General features: G+C 37.9%; 1 protein-coding gene across 2 annotated transcripts in view; it reads right to left on the bottom strand.

Annotated features, from left to right (window-relative positions):
- The window catches only part of AKT3 (AKT serine/threonine kinase 3), a 171,952-nt gene that overhangs the window by 68,731 nt on the left and 79,934 nt on the right, over nt 1-23,287 (bottom strand). For both annotated transcript variants that reach the window (XM_068408690.1, XM_068408607.1), the window contains exons 3-6: nt 22,401-22,526; nt 8,591-8,702; nt 6,945-7,089; nt 790-921 (exon numbers count right to left, since the gene is read on the bottom strand). In XM_068408690.1, coding sequence (XP_068264791.1) covers nt 790-921; nt 6,945-7,089; nt 8,591-8,702; nt 22,401-22,526 — 515 coding nt within the window. The remainder of the gene's footprint in view (nt 1-789; nt 922-6,944; nt 7,090-8,590; nt 8,703-22,400; nt 22,527-23,287) is intronic.

The following is a 23,287-nucleotide window of genomic DNA, read 5'->3' as shown; positions in this document are numbered from 1 at the left end:
AGGTTGGACATCAGGAAGAATTTCTTTACAGAAAGGGTTATTAGACATTGGAATGGGCTGCCCAGGGCGGTGGTGGAGTCCCCATCTCTGGATGTGTTTAAGAAAAGACTGGACATGGCACTTAGTGCCATGGTCTAGTTGACAGGGTGGTGTAGGGGCAGCGGTTGGACTCAATGATCCCTGAGGTCTCTTTCAACCTGGTTGATTCTGTGATTCTGTGAAATAAAGCTCAGAGTAGATAATCTTCTAGTTTGAAAATTATGACCAAGCACAAGAGCTACTAGCACTAAACTAATCAAATTTAAGTGACTGGAAAATGCCACTTTAAACCACTTCAGACATCAGCTTCAATCTTTCCTTGTTCCTCAAAAACTGAAAAAATGAAATTGTTAGTCCCATGCACAGCCATCTTATCTAACATAGCATGAACAGAGCACAGGCCCATTAAATTAATGGCATTTATCTGAATAAACCTGCAGCTGACTTAGAAAAATTTTTCAAGTATGTAATATACCCTACAATGAACTTTCTCTTGTTTGAAACCTGGACTTCACTATCTCCCTGCTCAGTGAACTCTCTCAATGCTTTAGCACACTCTAGATTATAAGACACTGGAGAAAGGCATGCAAAACGGGTACACATACTTTTTTGTACTTTTGTTTTCTGAAGATACACACATATTTCTACCAAACTCAGTTACCATCAAAATCAAATACACCTTATGTATTAGATACTGATTATTCCATTAAAAAAAAAAAGACCCAATATTAAAACTATAACCTTCCTTACCTTTGCAATAATGACTTCTTTTTTCAAAATCTTCATAGCATAGTATTTCCCACTAGCCTTCTCTCGGACCAGAATAACTTTGCCAAACGTGCCTTTGCCCAGTAGTTTTAAATAGTCAAAATCATTCATTGTCTATAAAGAGCAAAGAACAAGGATTAGCAAGACTTATGCTATCCAGTTCCAACATGCACACGAGTGTGTCCGCATATAACCAAATGCTGTTACCAATATAAACCATCATGATATATTGTTTGATACTATTATTATAGTTCTCTAAAGTCAAGTACTGCACAGTGTACTACACGCACACACACTTATTTTTACAAAGCACGCACGGAACAAAGTCTTAGCCTATACCAGCATTTCATGAATGCTCCACATCAAAGAAAGCTCATCAACTCCCCTATTACCAGGGACACAAGAACATGGCATATCAGTAGGTTTTGCAAACACCAAGCACTGCACTGATGGCTTGATACATACATGATCCTCACTGCAATATTATCCCAGTAAGACTCTACAAACAGTCTTTGCATTAGAGGTGGACTTTTAAAAATTTGAATACAGATTACAATTACATGGTTTTCACATTGCTCTGAAAAGGAAGAGGTGGCAAGTTTTCCTCTTTCATGTGACTCCTTTATAGTGACCGTTCAAGCATCTTATATTGCCCTCATTTTGCAGGTTAAGCATAGTACATCCAAGAGCTGGTTCCACCAACAGACAGTTTGAGTCTAGTAGGTTTATCAGCTCAGCTGGAGTGTCACACACGGAAAAAATACGACCAGATGATCTCAGATCCCAAAGCAGTTTAGCCACTTTCATGAGCACAAAGCTTGAGTCAATAATCATCTTAGTTCTGCAAGTTCATTTCATAGCCAGTTCAGAAGCATCAACCCTATGGTCTATGTATTAGATGCAAAGACAAGGATGTAGAAAAAACAGCACAACACTGAGAATGCAGTGACTGCACAGGGTCACCTTGGATAGACAGCAGGGTTTCTTTGGTCAACGCAGGGCCAATCATTGGCTTCCACTGTGTGTTTCCACAGCACATCTTTCAGTGTGCTGTGTTACTGGCTTGACTGCAGCACCACATAACCACACATAGACCATTAAGACACCCCGAAACCTTGAGGAAAGCAGTTAAAAGCTCTGAAAGACAACACACTCACCTATTCTTGTTACAGTATGGTCCTGCAGTATCAATAACCTTCCTTTGTGAATAATATACCTCAAAACATTTATAAAGATAAGTATACTTCGAATTTCAGTTTTTCTAAGTTAAATATACTTAATCCTGTTATGTATATGAGGAAAAGAAAACATCGTGCCTTATCTTTCATCTTCCTAGTATCTCTTTCTATCACTAGTTGCAGCCTCAGGCGTTTTTCTTGAATACTGGTTTTCCACATAAACTTCTACTTTTGTCTTCCACAATGGAATTAGTACTTTCCTTATCCCTACTGGAAACACATGTAACAGTGCCTACATCTCACACACATTCCAAGTGTAGAGCTACTGGGCATATCCCCAGTGTGTAATCACAAATAGTGGCAGCAAAATGTATTCTCTCTTGTGAGAAAGTATAAAGGGCAAAATTTCCTTCTGAAATTATTTATTCCTTTAAGCTCAGTGCATGATACTATTACTGTGGGTCTGAAGTTGCTGTAGACAAACTGTGAAAATAATTTATGCAATTGCTCACGCAGAGCCAGTTTGAAATCTGCGCACGTAAGGGGTAGAACTGAAGTTCCATCAACCACATTAATGCTGTAATTCCTTAGCTTTTAAGTGTTCAACCTGCAACTTAAAAGCTGCAAAAGGTCTCCAAGAGACAACTTACGGTAACACCTGGATAGCAGGATATTTCAAAGCTTTACTAAAGAGAAGATGCTCTCCATATATCAATTTTCTAGCTGTATCAGCAGGAATTAAATCTTTTTCCCATGTAATGGTTGATTGGTAGCTTCTAAGGAAACTAACCTTGGTGGATTCCATTCTTTGCTCACATGTAAACACACTTAAACATTTTGCAGTGACAGACCTTGTTTTTCTGCCAAAACCACCTCACATCAGGACAACAAAACTGCATTTATCCCAGTAAGAAATATGAGTAACAGAGATTTCAAAGGCTCAGTATACTTTTTACCCAGAGCAAACTCACTTTACACAAGTGAGTGTAAGTTAAAGTTTACGACCAGACAAACCCTTAAATGGTCAACTTTTGAAAAACTAGTATAACGTGTTACAACTAGTGATGCATGACGTAGTACATAAAGTTGTGATTCAAACACTATGTGGCTACTAGTACTTAATCAACTAAAGGTAAGCATTCTCAAATATCACAGTCAGTACTTTGGAAAGTCAGGTTATCTACTTCGATAGTTCTATGACAACCATCAAGCAAAAACAACTGCCTTTGTGCTAAAGCAGTGAAAATTGACAAAAACACATGAAAAATCCAAAATGCATTCAAAGCACAATTCAGGCAGAAGATCAGTAATTCAGGGCAGAATCCTCCGTATCTTCAGTCATAAGCTATGTGTTCCCCGACAAAGAATGGCCAACAGCTTTATTGATAAAGAATACTCAGTTAGTGACCTTAACAACTTACCACTTCTAACAGTCAAAAATTTATGGGATCACAAGCAGCCTCCAAGGGCTAACATCTTCCCATACTTCTGATCTTCTTTGAGAGGCTGGACTTAGAGAGGGACTGTCAGAGTCTGAATAAAACCAGTTCAGAAAAGCAGCCATTTGCCCACACACAGAAGGAGGATCTTGGCTCGACTGATCACAGACATGGGTTTGATTCTAGGGGCAGTAAGCCAGTCAAATTGAAAGACTCATTCACCTAAAATTTGCTTACATAATGTTCTCATCAAAGCAGTGATAAATCTAGCTGCAAGCTCAGTGAAAACAAGTTTAAAAATACATGCATATTTATAAGAAGAAGGTAATAGGTTTGCAAGATTTTGAGCCATGGCTTAACAGCAGGTTATGGCAGTAGTGCTAGTTCTAAGAATAAAGTCTCCTGATGCTCTCATTCTTTAGAAGCTCAGCAGAAGGCTTAGAGATGATACAGAGTGCAGGGTAACTCAAGAAGTCTGCCAAACACAAGACCTTGGGAGATAAAAACACAGATGCCATAGCTAAGGGTGTACTGAAAACTGGTGGAAAAATGGAAATACTTCCTAAACCTGAGGCATGTTGGTAAGCAAGTTTGGAGGCTCCCATAAGACTGGATTCTTTCTCTCATATGATTTTCCCACCTTTTTCATTTCTACCAAACTCCGAGGACTGAATCTTTTTCCTCATTACATTACTTTTTGGTTTCCTCTGAAAAATCTGTTCTTTACTCATCCTGCACCCTGCAAAACAAATTTGTAAACAAAGGAAAAGCAAAGAAGCTACAGGAAACTGCACTAACTAAAGAACCGTATGATGTTCAGCCTTCTATAAAGCCTGTTTACTCCCCTACGGATGATCTGTTCAAAAGAACACACCCTACTACAGGTGTTTAAAATTCCTACCAAGGAACTAATTTTTGAAATTCCTGATTTGCACAAAGATTATACAACTTGGAGTTTTCATCTGACTTCATCAGGAAGAAGCTCAACTTATAAGGAACAGTACAGCAAGAAATAAAAGCAGTTTGTTAAGAATTTCTAGTGCTCTGAATTTTAATGATGCTATTACTGTAAAACTTAAGTGGCACATCGACAACATTTTAAAAAAATGCAAAAAAAAAAAAAGTGCTTTTGGTTCTTCCAGCTAATCTGGCCAGGGACATTGCTGTCATGTCTGTTCAAATCAAGTTCTACATCCTAAAGACTGCTTTCTTTGTAAACCTTTTGCTACCTTTTTAGAGAAGAACAGGCTCACTCCTCTCTGTCATGTTTCTTAATCTGATTATGCTCTTCTACTCATATGTATACCATCTGGTGCATGCACAAGCAAAATTCACTGGGCTTAGATGTAAAATCAGGTGACAAAACAAGCTTGCAGAACACATTGTGCAAAAAATCCCCGAAATGAAAAGAAATCCAATACCAAAAAAAACCCAATAAAAATGCATTGTCATTATAACAGAAATGGTTCTGATTATATTAACAACTACAAAAGCTTAAACAGAAGCTTTTCAAAAGCATTTCTACAAAACAGAAATGGTTCTAAAACAATATATTTTTCCCAATTTCAATTAACACAGAGGGAGGAGTGATAATTCCCCAACATTATGGTCACTTAATATTTTTGATTCCAAAAACTTCCAAGAACCTTTCGACAAAGTCTTCCAACAGTCAGAAATTTGCAGTGGGATTTTGAGTTTTGGCAAAAAAATATCCTTGCTGTCACCAGTATGCTCTTCACTGGCTACAAAAACTCCATTCTGCTCTATTATTAGGTGTTGAATATCACCATTTTTCATTTCACCTTTGCTTTGTAGAGTTTGCTTTTGGCTTGTTGCCAAAGCTATTAAATATTCTGCAGTACTGCACGTGCACTCTCCCATCATCTTATTTCAGCATTTCTTAAAGCATAAGCAGCAAGACAGAAATGAAACTGATCTTCCTCCTCTTCCTGTTCCCCTAACTGCTTTTGTTGTATGGGAAAATGCACTGCACTGTGAACAAGGGAAGCATATATTCCAGATAAACTACTTATATCAGACACCATTAATTTTGACACCTTGAAAATGCTTGCTGTTATGCAGTGGTTTTGTATTCCACTAAGAGGATACACAGGCTTAGAACAGTGCTTAGATCTTTAATAGAGCAAAACCAAATCCCTTCCACATAATTGTACTGCCTCTCAGAAAGACTGACACATCTCAAACACTACCTCTGTCTTGCTGTCACTTATCATATTGCACCCTAGAGCAGAATCATTAAACATCTATGCCTCAAGGCTAAAAGTTCAATGCCAACCTGACAATGTACAATGAGAGTATTGTTACAGCTGTATATAATTAGTTTTTTACCTTTTTCTATAGTGGAAAAAGGTTAGAAAATTGCATACAATGAAACAACATGAAAGAACTACGTCTGCACTGCACACTCAAGCTCTCAAAAGTTATAACATGATAGGACTAAGATTTCCTATGACACCTTTGTTATATTCATAAGGGTATAGTCTTCAGCCACTGATTTTTCTATGATTCTTGCTTCAGATAGTGCAACAAACAAAACATGCTCTATGAGTAAAGGCACACGTTCAGTATTTCTTTTCATTGTTCATCATTCAAAGACATTCAGTTACACTAGCTGTAAGACTATTTTGCTCTGTCAGCAGCCTTCCACTTAGTTTTCTACAGGTTTCACTTCTAGCCAAAAAGAATGAAGCCAGTCATATAGAAACAGGTTATTATTTCTCATGCAATTTCAATGCATTTCCTAAGTCATGCCAATCCTGTATAGTAAATGAGAGACATATGTTTGAATGATCCGTTCTTCAAGAGTAGTCCATACTTACAGAAACACAAGACAAAATGGAAACACAAAATAATAAGCAAAGTTTTGTGTGGCACTGAATCTTTAAAACATGCTCTTAGTTGTGTGTTTCTCCTGTTGACTCTGGAGATACAACTGCAGGTATGTTATAGCCAACAATGTACATATTCTTACAGCAAAAGTTGTGGACGACTGCAAAAAAAAACAAAACTTTGTTTTCTCTTACTTCATTGAAAACTGACACAGAGCTGTTTTCCCAGATAGCAAAACCCAAGGTCATTAAAAGACAAATCCTGCTAGCCTTTCTCATGCAAATTATCTAATTTGTGCTGGGTATTATTTGCATGAGAAAGGGGAAAAATTTACTTGTCTAAAGAAAATATTTTATTACCATACTTCTAGAAGAGTAAACAAACAAAAAGGAAAAGACAAAAATAATATTCAAACAATAAGCAGAATGTTAACGTGTGCCTGAACAGTTGAACTTTGTTTTTCAGAAGTGCTGTATCAGATAGCATAACAAATAAATAAAACTAGAGCAGTTCAGCTTTATTGAAATAAAACAAATAAGTACTTTTATGCTTGTAATACACTGAAATTTATGTAGAAATACTATTCCCTGCATATTGTTTTACCCAACTAGACCATTCTACAAAAGTTATTTACATATTAGTCTTGTCAGTTATTTTTTACTGTCATCACCTTTCTTTTATGATGGGTTGTTGAAGCATCCATCTCTTCTTCTCCTATATTGTCTATCTGCGAAGTTGGACTACAGTTCATCCTCTCCTCTTCTTGCCTCTGAAGTCTGTCTGCTACAGCCTGGATTGCTTCTGTCCATTCTTCCCTATCATGAACAAGCCAACATCCCTATTAGAAACTCATAAAATACATCCAAATAAATGCTTTATAATGTTTTTCACATGCTACATTGCTTCAGTGTTCAGTTCTCATGTTACACAGCAGAAGACTCATGTAAATTAATGACTTCTATTTCTTTCCAAATTCTGCACTATGTTAAAGGTGATGAAGTTGACAGTATCAAAAAGGATCACTGCACAGTTAATTTCAAGAATTACCAGTGCCTGATTTTGTAAATATTTTAATTGTGAAAACTTGAAAACACTTGCTCCAGGTATAATACACCTCAGAGCATAGAATGCCATCTCGTATCTGATAGTATCTGATAATAACTTGCTATTTTAAGAGACGTTCTGGTATTCCCCATCCCTGTGAGACATTTTCACAGAAAATAAGTAAGATTTATTAAACCACATTGTGTGTTCAACTCTTTGTCTGTCTCCTCTTAAAACTCAACTGGTTGGCTAATTTCCAATTCCCCTGAGAAAAAGGCCCTGAAAGATAATTAAATTCCTATAAGCATCATAAAAAAGCAGTGGCTGCACAGAGGGGCAGGTCCAGATGAGGGTTTCTGTGGAGGCACAAGCAGGGGCACCTGAGCCCACAGCTATCCTGCGTGCTGGCTAACCAGCACAGATACACCAGTCGGCCCATCAGCACGCCATAGCCCCACACCAAGTGCAGTACCTGCTGCTATTTGCTCAGCCAGCAAGGGATACGGGAGGAGTCTGGTGGTATTACTGAATGCAGTAAGAGGATCTACGCTGCATACGAGAAGAAAGATAGGGTGGAGAAACAGTATCAAGGTAGGAAAAAAAAAATCTAAGTGAATATACTAATGAAAGAGAAACAAAAGAAAAAGCAAAGTCATTGCTTATTTATTGATACAAACAATATGAATAAAGCCAAATCATAGTATGTGTCTCAACAGGTCAGATGCCCACAGTGGGAAGACTCAGTGCATCTAACCAGAGACACAGTATAGAACATTCTAGCAAGGTACACCATCCTATATCTCCTACATGCTTTCGGTGCATTAAAAAAGTTAACTCTTAGGAGTTTGTGTAAGTTCACTGAATCAAGAAAAACTAATACGCAAACATAAAATAAATTATAATAAATGTACTGCTTTCTGTGCCAAAAAAAAAAAAGGAGTGTATTAGGAGGAGTAAAAGGAAAATTTAAGACAGCAAGGCTGGAAAATGCAGGCTTGTATTGTTCAAAATTTAACACTTCAGAGACATATCATGACATAGTTTTGGCTTATTTGAACACACTCATCCCACCTACTCACAGGCAACTCTTACACTAGCTATGAGCTCAGATAATATTTTACAGAAGCTGACTTATAAATTCTTCAAGTAACTGTTCAGATGTGCTCAGAATGTCACAGTTTCAAGTGCTGATCGTTGTGCAGTCCCAGCAGAGACTGTGCCGAGGCTTCTGCGTAAAGAACACAGAAAGCAAAACAAAAATAAAACCCTCACCGTTCCTCCGGAGTGTCTACGTGGAACGTCCTCTCTATGACAGTGGTCCACTGAAGACATCTGATAATGAATGTGTTTGGCTTTGGTCGCTCTGTTTTCATTAGTTGGCATTCTAGAGAAAGACATAACATTGCCTCTTTTATACATTGCCAGTTAACGGGTGAAGAGCAAATAAAATTACTTAGATAAAATACATATAGCTTATGTATACCTATCCAACATGTATCCAGCATGTATAAGGAAATACAGAATGGCAATATAACCATGGGCTTGAACAAAAGGTAGCAGGTAATAATCATCGGGTGAAGAAAGGAGTCAGAATAATTGATGGAACTTGTACTGCTGCCCATAGAAAGAGTGCGATCTCCATTTGCAAACTAGGTCTCTGTTATGAGGGTAAGAAGAGTATTAGATCCCGGATTGCTCTGGTATGCCAAGGTAACAGCAGTAGCCAGAGGCACATTTTTCCATCTGTACCTGGCAGGAGGAATAAGACATTTTCCCTTTAGTGGTAACCATGCCACAATTATCCACGCTACTGTCACTTCAGGATCAGATTTACTGTAAAATATCCTATCTGAGAAAATTCAGATGTTGAAACTAGTCTGATTATTATAGAATAATCCCATACACACCTCCAGTGGGGTTGCCCCAGGAAATCATCTAGTTCTCTTTGTGCCCCAGGGCAGAATCAGGTCTATCTATGTTATTTCTCGTAAGTATTTGTCTAAACTCTTTCTACAATCCCCGTAAAGTATTGATTTCAAAACATCTGTAAGCAAACTATTCCATCCAACTATAAGGAAATCAATTATTTTTATAATTGGAAGATTTTTCCTAGCATTTAATGCAACTGCTCCTATAATTTAAGCATATTGTTTCTTGCCCTATTGACTAATTTATTTTCTCTTTTCAGCATCTATCCCTTTTAGACATTTGAACACTATTTTATCTCTCAGTCCTCACAGGTTGTGCTTTCAGATCCAAGATCTTCCTTGTCACACAATTCTAGACATACAGTAGACTGCCTATTACTCTTTTGTCACAAGACCACAACACTGGTTATTCTGGCAATGCTTCAGTGAGACTGTATATTAGGTGTTACGATATAGCATACTGTACTAAACATTATTATATAACTAAACATATAGAGGATAAAAAGAAGGCGGAGTTACTGAATGCCTTCTTTGCCTCTGTCTATACTGTTGGAGGCTGTCCTGAGGAGCCCTGGACCCCTGAGGCCCCAGAAGAAGTCAGTATAGAGGAGGAATCTGTCTTGGTAGATGAGGGCTGGGTCAGGGACCAATTAAGCAACCTGGACGTCCATAAATCCATGGGCCCTGATGGGATGCACCCGCGGGTGCTGAGGGAGCTGGCGGAAGTCATTGCTAGGCCACTCTCCATGAGTACAAGTTGGGGACAGACCTGTTGGAGAGCAGCGTAGGGGAAAGGGACCTAGGGGACCTAGTGGACAACAGGATGACCATGAGCCAGCAGTGTGCCCTTGTGGCCAAGAAGGCCAATGGCATCCTGGGCTGTATTAGAAGGGGTGTGGTTAGCAGGTCGAGAGAGGTTCTCCTCCCCCTCTACTCTGCCCTGGTGAGGCCGCATCTGGAATATTGTGTCCAGTTCTGGGCCCCTCAGTTCAAGAAGGACAGGGGACTGCTAGAGAGAGTCCAGCGCAGAGCCACGAAGATGATTAAGGGGGTGGAACATCTCCCTTATGAGGAGAGGCTGAGGGAGCTGGGTCTCTTTAGCTTGGAGAAGAGGAGACTGAGGGGTGACCTCATTAATGTTTATAAATATGTAAAGGGCAAGTGTCATGAGGATGGAGCCAGGCTCTTCTCAGTGACATCCCTTGACAGGACAAGGGGCAATGGGTGCAAGCTGGAACACAGGAGGTTCCACATAAACATGAGGAAAAACTTCTTTACGGTGAGGGTGACCGAACACTGGAACAGGCTGCCCAGAGAGGTTGTGGAGTCTCCTTCTCTGGAGACATTCAAAACCCACCTGGACGCGTTCCCGTGTGATATGGTCTAGGTAAACCTGCTCCGGCAGGGGGATTGGACTAGATGATCTTTTGAGGTCCCTTCCAATCCCTAACATTCTGTGATTCTGTGATTAGATTTGCAAAACACTGATCTATAAGAACTCTTTATTCATGCAAATATATTTAAACATCTTTGTGAAGTTAAGGTTACTCTGGCAAAAAATGTAATTTGTTTTCCTGCAGCTACCACGAAATAGACTCAAACATCACATCTCATGTTCTGGAATGCTATCACTTGCTCAAAGCTCATCCAGATCAAATGTGTGATTTAAAATTATTTATCAGGTTCACATATCAATCAATAATGAATATGGCAGCAGAATTCCTGTTCACTTATGATCCACTGAAACTTCCTTTTGGTAGAGCTACCACCTACCAGTTGACCGACACCTTCTTCTGACATAGTTGACTATTCTTTAGCATAAAACCTTGCACTTACTCTTGCTGAATTACATTTTATTTATTCCAGTTAATGTCAACACTTTACTAAAGTCATGTTATATGACATGTACCACTTCACAAGGTATGCTATTCTTTCACAGAAATAAATTATATTGGCTTGACATATTTTTCTTCACAAATTCAGGGTCCCAAAACCTCAACTATCATCTGCAATTTTACAGGAATGTATTTTAAATATTCTCCAAGGAACTGCATCAGACCTAGCAAATTTCTAAAACTCAGCATACGGAAGTACCCTCTACCCTGCTTTTGCTTTCTCTCTTATGCCTTTGTTGCCGGTGTTAATTGTACAAGATGCATACTCATAGCTCACCTTCTGAAATGTAGCTGCACACTGAAAGTACATTAAAGCAATTCTCTTTAATATTACTAGCTCATAATGAGCTTAAAGCCTTAGTTTAAGGCATTGATTTGCATGCCTGAACACCTGAAAAATGTGGGACACAATTGTCTAAGAAACAGCCTCTGTCTCCACGATATAAACCCACAGCAAATATCATCAGACTTCCTGGTACTAGACCATCCTTAATACAGGCATGAAAGAACTGATATTAGGGGGGTCTTTGTGAGGACACCTTGATTCAAGAATTTTCATGCATACTGTAATTTTTTAATTTGAAAAAGCAAAGAAGAATGGAAAGCGGGTATCTCTGTCAACAGGATTTTTTTTCTGCAGCTTAGCAGAACCCTCAGAAGGTTGACAGACACATGTATAAAAAATGAAAGAGGAATAAAGGAAATATTGCACTACACGGGTGTGTATTCCTTGATGCACAAACCTATATACTAACCATACATCTATAAATTATTATGTAAGTCAGACTGCTCACTGGTCAAAGAGATGACATTACATTTAACAAACCTGCATACACTGTGGAGACTCAAAAAGAGAAACAGTAATCCAACCTCACTGCTCTTATAAACTCAGCTAGGTCTTAGATGGGATGAGACCCATCCTCAACATTTAGAGAAAAGAGCTACAGCAGGATGGACACAGGAAGAGGACATTTAACAAAAAAGCTGGAAGATAAACAAGGAGGACAGAAGCAGATGATGGGAACTTGGGGAGCATGATGAAGCAGAGCTACTTAGGATACTTAACCAGGCTTGTAGCTGGGTGCAAATATTACTCATGAGATCAAAGAAACCCCCATCTTCAGGAATATGATTGAAGTCCAAGTTATGATCGTGATGATGGTGAGACTAGGGTTAACAGGCTATTTGTTTTCTTAACTTCCTCAGCTGTAGCTCTAAGGAATGTGTCAGGCTACCTTTTTAACAGAAGAGACTAGAAGCATTGTCTGCTCTAAGATTATCTCATTTCACTCCTGACAAAACCATCCTCTCATCTTTAATCCTATCACACTTCAATCATGTAGGCTGAAATTTTCTTTGCTGGGTGTCTGCCTAAAGCTGCACGCTGCTGGAAAATACTACTTTTTGGAGACAAGACTTAAAACTTGGCAAACCAAGACCTTTGATATCCTTTTAGTATTCCTGTGAAAATGTAAGGCATCTGGCCACACTACATGTGGGAGGGATAAGAGTGCAGTGGGAGGAGGGTAAAAAATTACAATAACAATTACTAAAGCACAAAATCACTGAAAATCTATGCATTGAGTATAATCCAGAGGCTACAGCTATCTCCTGCCTCTACATCTGCTAAATGGAAAGCTCTTTCTCCTATATTCATAATGCCTCATCCTATTCCTCAGACAATATGAAAAAGAAACCACCTCGTTGAGGCAAAATCCAATCCAAAGAGATGACATACAGCAAGTTATTTCCAGAAGAGATGTCGGGAACAAAAGACCAGGGAATAAAGGGAGAAGAGTGGAAATGGGACAGGAATAAGACCGGAACCTGTGAAAAACTTGGGGGATAGCTAGAGAATAGCTAAACTAGAGTAGCTAGTTTACAAGGATGGTAAAAGAAGCTGCCAGGGACAGAAAAGGTGAGGTGAATGTGTTAGGACAATCTGAAAGCAAAAACATACATAGTCAAACCTGCAGAAAAGTCTGTACCAATTAAAAAGCACATCCTCTCCAGTGTCTGTAATGGACCTGAAGACTTCGATTTTCACCATTTATTTTCTGATTGCAAATACATACAATTAATTTAAGTTTGCTAACTCAAGCACGCAAAAATCGGAACTAACAGATTAAGCCTGCCTATGACCAAATGCTATCTATAATATGGTCTTTACCTATATATACTGTACATGTATAGTATAATAAATATTACATATATTATTATGTACACTATGTAAATCTGTATCTAATATATAGATGTATTATTGGTACTATTTATATTAATTTTTTCAGACAGTCCTCAAAGAGATGATATACATTAACAAGAACAAAACATACAGATGCACATACTAAGTTCTGTAACTACCAGAGTATTTACTCTCTGAGTTTTCATTACAGATTATTAACTAAATCAATTAAATGTAATAAAAAATACCTTAACGATTGAAAATGGCACTGAAAACATTAAAAAAAAAACCAAAAATACCATTTCACTATCACTGAAGGATGTTATTGAAAAATAAAATCTAGCAAAACTTAATGAGCTTTTTTTAATATTCTGTTAAAAGTGGCTAAAGATTTAATTTCCTTGTGGAAGGTTAAAATTGAATATGTTTGTATCCTTCCCTTCTGAAGCAAAATGAGTTTCAGAAAGAAGTGGAGGACCAATGTATTTCTGAAAGTGGTATGCTACCCATCCTTCTCAAGTAGATAAAAGTAACTGAAGTCTGCTGATATTTAGTACACCCACATGCTTTGTGTGCTGCTATATACAAATGTATGGGATAAACAACTTTCCTGTCATGATTGCAACATGAATAAAAGCTTGTTTGTGAATGTCTTTCACCTACAGCTAAAAAAAAAAAAAAAAAAAAAAAATCTATTAAGATGAATAAGTGCTCTAATACACAGTTACTGCTAATTACCAAAATATTTTACTACTAATTACTGGGAAAAAATGTAGTAGTTTTAGACAGAGAGTAGTTTGGAAACTACAAAAGCATAGAAGAATGAGTGAAACTGGCTACTGGGAGCTGGCTCCGAAGCTCGAGTGATAGTTGGGTCATTACCAAGAGTAGAGAACGCTCTACCATAATGTCTTCAAGTTTGCTACTATACATAAACATATGTAATTAAAGGGCTGAATCTCAACTCAAAACAGTTGGAAGTCTAAATTATCATTCAAAAAGATGAGTAAGCCAGTAAACAGACAGACTCAACTTTGTGTTCTTGTATGCTAGCCATCTACAACTTGGAATTACACATTTCAATCCTAAAGCTTTCTGTCTTGCTGGGATTAAACATCAGTCATGAGAATCTTCCCCTTTAATATTAGAGGGGATGAAAAAGCTTGGGGGAGAACACTTGGTCGAAGCAGCAAAATAAAAAATCAGTAACAGAAACTGACATCTCTGTTCCAACAAGTCTGTAGCACTCGTTTGGCCATTTTTGTATCTATACAGAAAACGGAAAAAATGAAATTAAACCAGTATAAAGAAATGCAATGGATGTTTCTCAAGTATTGAACTTCTCTTTTTAAAACAAAAAAAAAAAAGCCAGGTACGTACCAGAGGTTAACTTTCATCTCCATATCCACAAACAATCTGACAATTCTAAAATGTTAGACCATCTTTTTCAAATAACTGCTACTATCTAAATTAAATAGTTATGCTAGTTAAACTCTCCTGAGCAACTCTAACTACAAACTGTATTTCAAAACGTTCTGTTTACTTTACACCATTCTGAACCACAGATGACAAAGTTTGCTTGAAGCTGTAATTACTCTGCAAAGCTGGGAAGCCAATTAGAGGGCCTGAAACCTGCCAGTTCCAAAAAAAAAAAAAAGCACAGATCATCTGTTCAGATTTTATTAAAAAGTTTAAAGTTTGAATTCTATAACTTTAACCATATAATCACCAGTGTTCTTTTCCTAAATACATTCATTCAGCATAAAAAAAAATAGAAAGAACACTAATACCATTTTATTATTTCATATATGGAAGCTTTCAACTTCAGCAGAATTTGTTGATACGGCTAGACAAGAATACTAAGCAAACAAGCAGCCACAAAAAATTGCACTAAAAAATGAACAGAAGGTTGCACAGAAATTATTTCTAATACAGACTGAGTTTTACCGCAAAAGATAACTTCCTGTGATTATCATATGACATAAAAAAACCAGTATCGAACCACTGCTCGCATTGTTTAGAATATATGCACTTTTAAATATATACAGAGAGAGCTATCTACATACAGATGTCTAAATCTATCTATCTATGTATCTATCTATTTGTATTACAATTTAATGTTGATTTCTTATTCTTTTCTTGGTCTTTCCTTCACAAGATAAACACGTTTGTCCAAACCGTTGCCTACTCAGTTGCTACTCCCATTTTTTCTTTCTCATGTCTAAATTCAATTAACACACTGCTTACAACTACCTTTTTCCATTACTGCTACTCTGCACTCCAAATCCACACTTTTCTCTGATGACTTTTTTTGTTAGACAAGTAGTAGACAAATAGCAGAAGTAATACACCATTTTCAAACATTGAGGCTGATACATGTGCTTTTGCTCATATACATATGAAAAGACATGGGTTTTACATATATGTACAAATATATGTATACACACACCCACACACACACTCCCTTACCTTGGTCCTCTCTTGATTCTCCCACTTGTTTACCTACTCCCTAGGGGAAACCTACTTTTCTGGGGCTTTCCAAAAGGCTCTGTCCTTTCTCACTACATTTTATCTATGGGGAATTTGACGCCTAAAAATAAGTTTGGTCACATAGAGATTTATGTGAACAATTTTAATACCCCTTCTTTGGTCCCAACAAATGCAGTTTACCACTAAAAATGTCATCCCCAAAACTGTTGGACAGATCATTTTTCTCCATTGTCCCTTTGATCATATCACTTTTCTCTTTGAATTCCTCTTTTCTTACCAGCTCTATCACATCAAATATAGGCAGCTTTTCAACACGGTCTGTCTCCACAGCCTACCCTCATCCTTGGTATCACTTTATTCAGTATCAAAATGCCACCTATCCTTCTACTGTTCCAATTTCAGCGCCATTTCTCAAAAGCATTTTTAATTTCTGTTTGCCATACTGGTTCTCTTTTAAATCCTCCTTAAAAGTCTCCTTCATCATGTCTTAAAAAACACGGGGGAGGGAAGGAGGGAGAGAGAAAAGAAGGGAGAAGAGAGTAAAAATCTAACCTTGACAATGGATTAGTTGTTGATGTGCTGAGACCACTGCCTGTACTACAGGCTAATACTGTCTCATTGTTTTCTCATACTCTCCCCATCTGTTTGCATCCATCTGCTGTCCCTTGCTTTATATTTGGAATTTTAGTATTTTGGAGCAGGGACTCACTTTTTGTTCTCTATGGGTAGAAATCCCACTTCTGTAGGGCTTGGCTCATAACAAGTACTTATACGTGCTTTGATCATACAAGAACATATATGACTGCATAACAGACACAAAAAACTTAATTATATTCCTTGAAAAAGATCATCCCTGATGCACTTCATCGTGCTGGAAAGTCTTTTATTTCCAACACTCCAAAAAGTACTGAAGTAGCATCTATGTCTTTCTGTCATTACAACTAGTTTGCTAGTTGCCCCTTCATGCAAAGGGGGAGAATGAAAATACATTTCTGCACGATACTGTTGTGTTTTGCCTGAGGTTTAGTTTCTTTTCACAGAAGACAGTAAAATTATACATCCTTCTCTGTCCTTCATGTAAACATCTCAGTTTTATTTATGTAACTGGGTGTATCATACCAGCGTAAAAACTCTTAGACCTGGCTATAAACTTCAACTTCGACCTGCCATGCTCATACCAGGCCCTATTTAGAGGTAATTAGAAATTACAGTATGCTATATCGGTGTCTGAGACACCACTGTCCATTAAAATGGAAGGATGAGACCAAGGAACTCATTTTCGTTTATGACCCAAGCCAACAACTGAATCCAAACTTCTAAGTCAAATGACAGAATACCAACTATACCACCTGGAAACCATTCATAAAGTAATATGAAAGCCTCCCAAAGAAAATCAGTGGTTCGGTTTTCCAGAAAGCTAAACATTTCCCCATCCAACACAGACAGTAACATTCGTTATCCACATTAGATTTGAGTTTGAATTTCCATAGACGTATTTGCATATGCAGTACATTACACATACATTGCCCTTTCTCCCCACAAGTATTTTCAGAGTTGAATGACCACTATTTATTCAATTGCACCATTATTATTTTGGAAGGAAATCTACACTGTAATTATAAGTATCTACAGTTACATGCTTATCTCTGGGTTCATGTCATCCAGTGTTGTGACAATTAAAAAAAAATGGGACTTCAAACTTAAATCTCATTGAAAAGTTAATTGTGGAGTTGCATGCAAGGTCACGCCTAATGCCTAAGTATTTTGACAGCTAATTTAATCTAACTTAAAACATACATATATATTTTCCTACCCATTTCTTTAGAGACTCTCTTCAGAATTCTTTATAGCCCTAACGTCATTCCCCTGAAACCTTTCGATTTCTATGTTTTGAAGATTTTAAAATCCCCAAAATAATAAAATCTTGTTTCTGGCCCACTGAAAGATTAGGACTAGGAAAAAGTAGCACAGCTTCTCCATTTAAAATAGCCAAGGTTCATGGATAATCATTTCTGCAGAGGAAAAAAAAAAAAAAAACCACACAAAATAAAGGAAAACATGTTACAAAATGTTACTTTCTCACAATAACTAGAATTCACTTTTTTTTTTTCCCAAAGACAAGAAAAAGGGTAGCTGTACCACAGAGTGCTTAGAAAGTGCTATCTTTCAAGATATGACAGAAATTCCAGGTGACATCATTTTTGGCCAAAGCTCAAAGGCTACTGTGAAGGGATACAGCTCTTCCCAATTATTCCCTATGTAAAGATCAAAATGAAGGCAAAGGGCCAATTCTTAGAGATGCCTCATCCCAAATGTGCTATGTGATTACCTACATACTCATTGCATATGTGGGAAGTATTTTTTCATCAGTAAAGCCACAAATGCTCCTTAAGCAGAATTGAAGCCACTGCCTCTTCTTCACTCGGCTTTCTCCAATAACGATGACCATTAAAGACCAAGGTGTTGCAGTGTTGATCCTACTTAGGCAATACTGGACCATTTAAAAACAGCATTGTGAGTCCTTGTTCTTTTTTGGGTGGGCCCCTAAGGGTATACATCCTGTCACCCAGAGTACTAGTCTTGTTCCAAAGCACCATAATGGAGTTTTAAAAGCCAGTACATTTTTTTCAGGCCTCTGCCTGTACAGAGAAGTTGTACCAATTGAATCCAAATTATTTTTAAACTGGTTCTGACTGCATAAATGCCTAAGGAAAAGCAATTTACATTAACATATTTTATTTTGCAGTTGAAGTGGGCTAGGAATGCACACCCACTCAGTCAATCAAGAGTATGTCTTCAAGCTACAATAGCTTGATTACTTGCAACTACCTGTCTCTACCTGAAAAGAGCTAAACTGATTTTGAACCAGTCAATTCAGGTAAGCTCACACTGCTGAATTTACCTCTGAAAACCAGTATCAACCAGTTTTAAGTTTCCCCAATGAATTTCCCACTAATGTAATTACATCACCTTCATTTATCTTTAAATGTATGGTTTGATACCACAACACAATTTTTTGTGAGCCTAAGTGTCAGGGGATGAGCATTAAGGAACTAAAAGCATACTTCAAATACACAGCGCTCTAAACTCCCATGTGAAGAAAATTACTCTGGTATAAAATAAGCTGGCTCCACAGGAGAGAAACCAGAGTGATTCCTACACACTGTCCAGTGTCACCAGATCTGGCTGATTTGTTCACCCCTGCAACTTTGCAGCAAGCCCGCAGATGTGGTGTGGGGTGCTCATCACTGACTTTCACATGTGCCCGAAGGCGGTAGAGTGGCAGCCGTGGGGAGGTGAAGCCCCTGCCCAGGACACCAAGGGGACAGTCCTGTATCCACAGACAGGGCTCAGCTCCAACCAGCCCCCCCTCTGTCATACTCTCCAGTCAACTCCGTCTCATCTTCAGGGACATACTTAAGCTCCAAAAAGAGAGATCACCCACCCCCATCTCAGGCCCATGCAGTTCCCCTGCATTTTGGGCAGCAGGCAATGGGCTGAAGTGTGCCTCCGGCTCTCCCCCTCTGCATAAAGCTTGTACCTGTTTACACCCCCACTTCCCAACGCCTTCCCCCCCACATTTCCTCCCAGATCACTCCAAGGAAAAGGGATGGCCTCCGAACACTCCATCCTGTGACAAAACACTACGTGATGAGAAAGGCTCTATTAACAAAACATATTTAGCACTGGAAGCACTGTTAGCAGTATGTAAAATAACTTCATTCTCTCTGGCCTTCCTGTTACTCCCGACGGAGTATGCAGGCAACACAAGACCAGGGAGAGCGTAATGCTCAGGTGTGGGACTTTACAGTTATCTTGGAAGAGATCAGGGAGCCACTCTATGGAAAATTATACTATGCTTGGGAAAAAGCCTTTTGCAAAAGTAAGCCTGGTGTCGCAGCAGTGGAAGGCAGTGGATACTGGTGGAAAAATAGCTATAAGATGGAAGGAACTAGTTTGACAGGGCTGGATATAGAAGTTTTAAACTACAGGACAACTACCATACAAAGCAGAGCTGTGCAAACTTTCCAATGTTCAACTCCAACAGCACTACGAAAATAATACCACATCAGCCTTGGCCTTTTCTGCTTAAATAACAAGCTGTAAGCAAGAGCCAAAGATGTCTATCATTTGGAGAGCAAAAAGTAGACTGAGACCACACTCTCACTTTACAGATAGCTACAAAGATTACATGAAGATAGGACTGTAAAGACATATCTTTAAGTCCCTGCCAACCTAATCAAGATGGTATTAACAGTGATCTCACACTCCATCTGCCTGGCTAGTAATTTATGAAAAACGTACTTCACTATTACAGGAAAAATATGTTGCACTGCTTGTGGCCACAAACCTACCGCAGCAGCCCCGGAACTCTTGGATCAGAGGCCATGAGACCAGTTCTTGACATTTAGCAGGTACTGCCAATGAGATCTGATTCATTCATACAGTGGTTTTGTTTGTTTGTTTATTTGCCCTACTGATGACCTCATCTTCAGGCAGATAAAATAGCTGATGAAAAACTTACAGTCCTTTGCAATTTATAGTGTAATACCATACTGTTTTTTATTTTAAACTTTTCTGTGTGTCACATAATTTTGTACTTCTTACTCAAGATCAAACACAATTCATTTAATTAAAACTAAGTTAAAAACTGGAATCTTATCCAAACATTCTGAATCCGGAAGACTTTGGCTTTTCATCGTGTGAATTCCACATAGGTACTTTGCTTAATTTTATGGAATTCCTTTTTTGAGTGAAAAATCTCCCTATTCTTGCACCGATCAGCAATCATTTCTGATTAAATTACTCCTTTCCTGACAGAAAACAGAAAAACTCATCTTACTTACCAAAACTGTATTTCTTCAAATAATATTGCATGCCTGTTCCTTTAGCTTACATTGCCTAAGAATCAGACCTATGTGGCTTGCTAGTTGCAGAAAGGATTTTTTTTTGGGGGGGGGGGGGTGTGCAAGTGGTGGAGATAGGTAGTGGAGGTGTCATTTTGGAAAACAATACGAAATCTTCCAATTTCCATCAAGGCAAAGTTCAGGGGCAGCATTCTAATATCAGAATTGCATAAGACGACCTCTGAGTATCAAAACAAAAAAAACCCACCAGTATCAATACACTAGAATTAATTGCTAATTATGCATTTCTTTGCTTAGCAGAACTACCATTTTGGATCATCCTTCTAGTTGCTGCAGCAAAGGAAGTCTAGATATGCAAAGAAGAACAAGGTAATACAGGACAAAAAACCCCAGTGTAGTTCTACAAATGTTCCTTCTGCTGGACATCGGGGAAGAAGTATCTAGGAAACTACTAACTGCTATAAATGAGTAGGTTAGGATATTCAGAGCAATAACTAAGGAATAACGGCCTATGATCTAGTCAATTCCTACTCATACGAACAACTTAAAGACACCACTACTTTTTATGCTGAATAGCAACAAGACGAAATGAGCCTCTAATATTATTTGAAGGCTTGCATGCTCAGTATCATTTGTAAGACTTCTGTCACAATCAGAATATGCAAAGTTTTCCTCCTCTAGTTGTGGGACAAGACATGGGCTTGGAGCACAACGTTATTTTCTTGCCAAATGCAATACCCAAATTACTTTGTATACACAGGATGAGTCAACCTCAAGAATAATTTTATCAAGAAAACAGGTAAATTCAGTCTCAGTAGTATTTGTTCCATCTTCAGCGATGCAGATGAACGGAACCCCTTCCTTATGCACACATGCTCCTGTGGCTCCAATACTCCTCTAAAAAACTAAACATCACCATTTATTTTATCACAGTATGGTAATACAATTTTGAAAGAAATTGGATAAATTTTCTAGTGTTCCTCTGAAAGTTTCCAGCTATGATATCCACAACTCATACTCTGGGAAATTTTTTGCTCCCTTAGTTTTGCTCCACAAATACTTTAATTTCTGTTCAGAAACACTCTTCTACCAATCTCACTTTGCCAGATCAAAAAAGCTACAGATTTGTCTTTTAGAAACATTCTTGGAAAAAAGAAATAAAAACATCTTCACTTTATCCAACAGATACACACTTTGTAGCTTTGCTAATATATGCAAATTGTCTGATTGCTTGAAATTACTGATTAACCAGGCTGGAGAGCTGATTACCTGATTATCCAACAGAAAAATAATTCAGCATGATTTTGTGTCATTTGACAGTCTAGATAATTTTCTAATTAATTTGAGTTTTCAAGTGAATTCAGAGATACCACTGAAAAAGAGAAAAGAGGTCAATGATCTGAATAAAGGTAAGCTTCCCAAGAATTTTCTTCTTACAACCATCATTTCTCAAATGTTAGTTACAGACACTTCAGACACAAATACACAAAAATGAGAACTTAGACTTCCAAAAATATTCAAAAACCAACCCATAGTAAAATCTTCAATGCTCTTGTAAAGCTACCTTGTAGAGCTGGACATAAGATTAGTGGTGCACTAGTCTGACACATGGCATCAGACTTCCAGGGTTACCAATAAATTCTGAACAACACGTGAAGCAATATGTAGCAGATATTTTGTCAATATGCTGAGAGAATAATAAATACTGGAAATACATACTTGCCACTGAAAAGTTGTTGAGTGGATATGGCAGATCCACATCCTGGGGCTTCTCCTTATAGCCTATGAAAGAGCCATCTGTCTTTAGCAGGAAGTATCTTGGCCGCCAGTTTTTTATATATTCTCCTGAGGGAGAAAAAAACAATGTTCATTAGTACTGTAAAAAAAAAAACCTTTTATATTAAAAAACACTATATATAATCAGTGTCTAACATTAATTATACCAAAATCTTTTCAGATGTTTTCAATTTACAGAGGAAATCTTAACTCCCTCCAAAAGAAGAGAAAATGGAATGGCAGTGGTGGAATTGCAGTGGAGAAGCCCAGACTATTCAGCGATGCCTCTGGAATAAGAAGCTACAAGCACTGTATAGTATATTCTGTAATTTTAAATTTTATTACACTGTACTCTTCAAAATCCTACATCTTTACACCTACAAACAGTTTGAAATTTGCTGCAGGCAAAAATAAGCACTACAGCTTGACTTTTAATAACAAAATGAAATCTAAACTACTACAAGGTAGAACATTTATCCAGCTGAGCCAAACCAAAAACCACTGATTTCCTCAAAACATACACTAAGCAAATACAAGAAGATTGGGGGTAACGGGACAACCTACACAAATTATACTTAACAAATATATCCGAAAGCAAAAGGAATAAAAAATAAAAAGTAGAAGCCAATTACCTTTTAAAACCTAATTCCACCAATAAACCCACTACCTCCACCTTCCCCCTACCCCAGTCTGAGCAGAATATTCTGCTAGCCATGAGGTATTCAGGACCAGAAACATATAGAACAGGTCAGCAAAGACACGATAGCTTAATTAATGCCATTTACTTGCTATTTAAGGGTAAAAAACCTCTTTAATAGCATTATACTTTA

Source organism: Nyctibius grandis, chromosome 1, assembly GCF_013368605.1.
Source record: "Nyctibius grandis isolate bNycGra1 chromosome 1, bNycGra1.pri, whole genome shotgun sequence".
NCBI classification, from domain to species: domain Eukaryota; kingdom Metazoa; phylum Chordata; class Aves; order Nyctibiiformes; family Nyctibiidae; genus Nyctibius; species Nyctibius grandis.
This window is presented reverse-complemented; position numbering and strand designations above follow the sequence as displayed.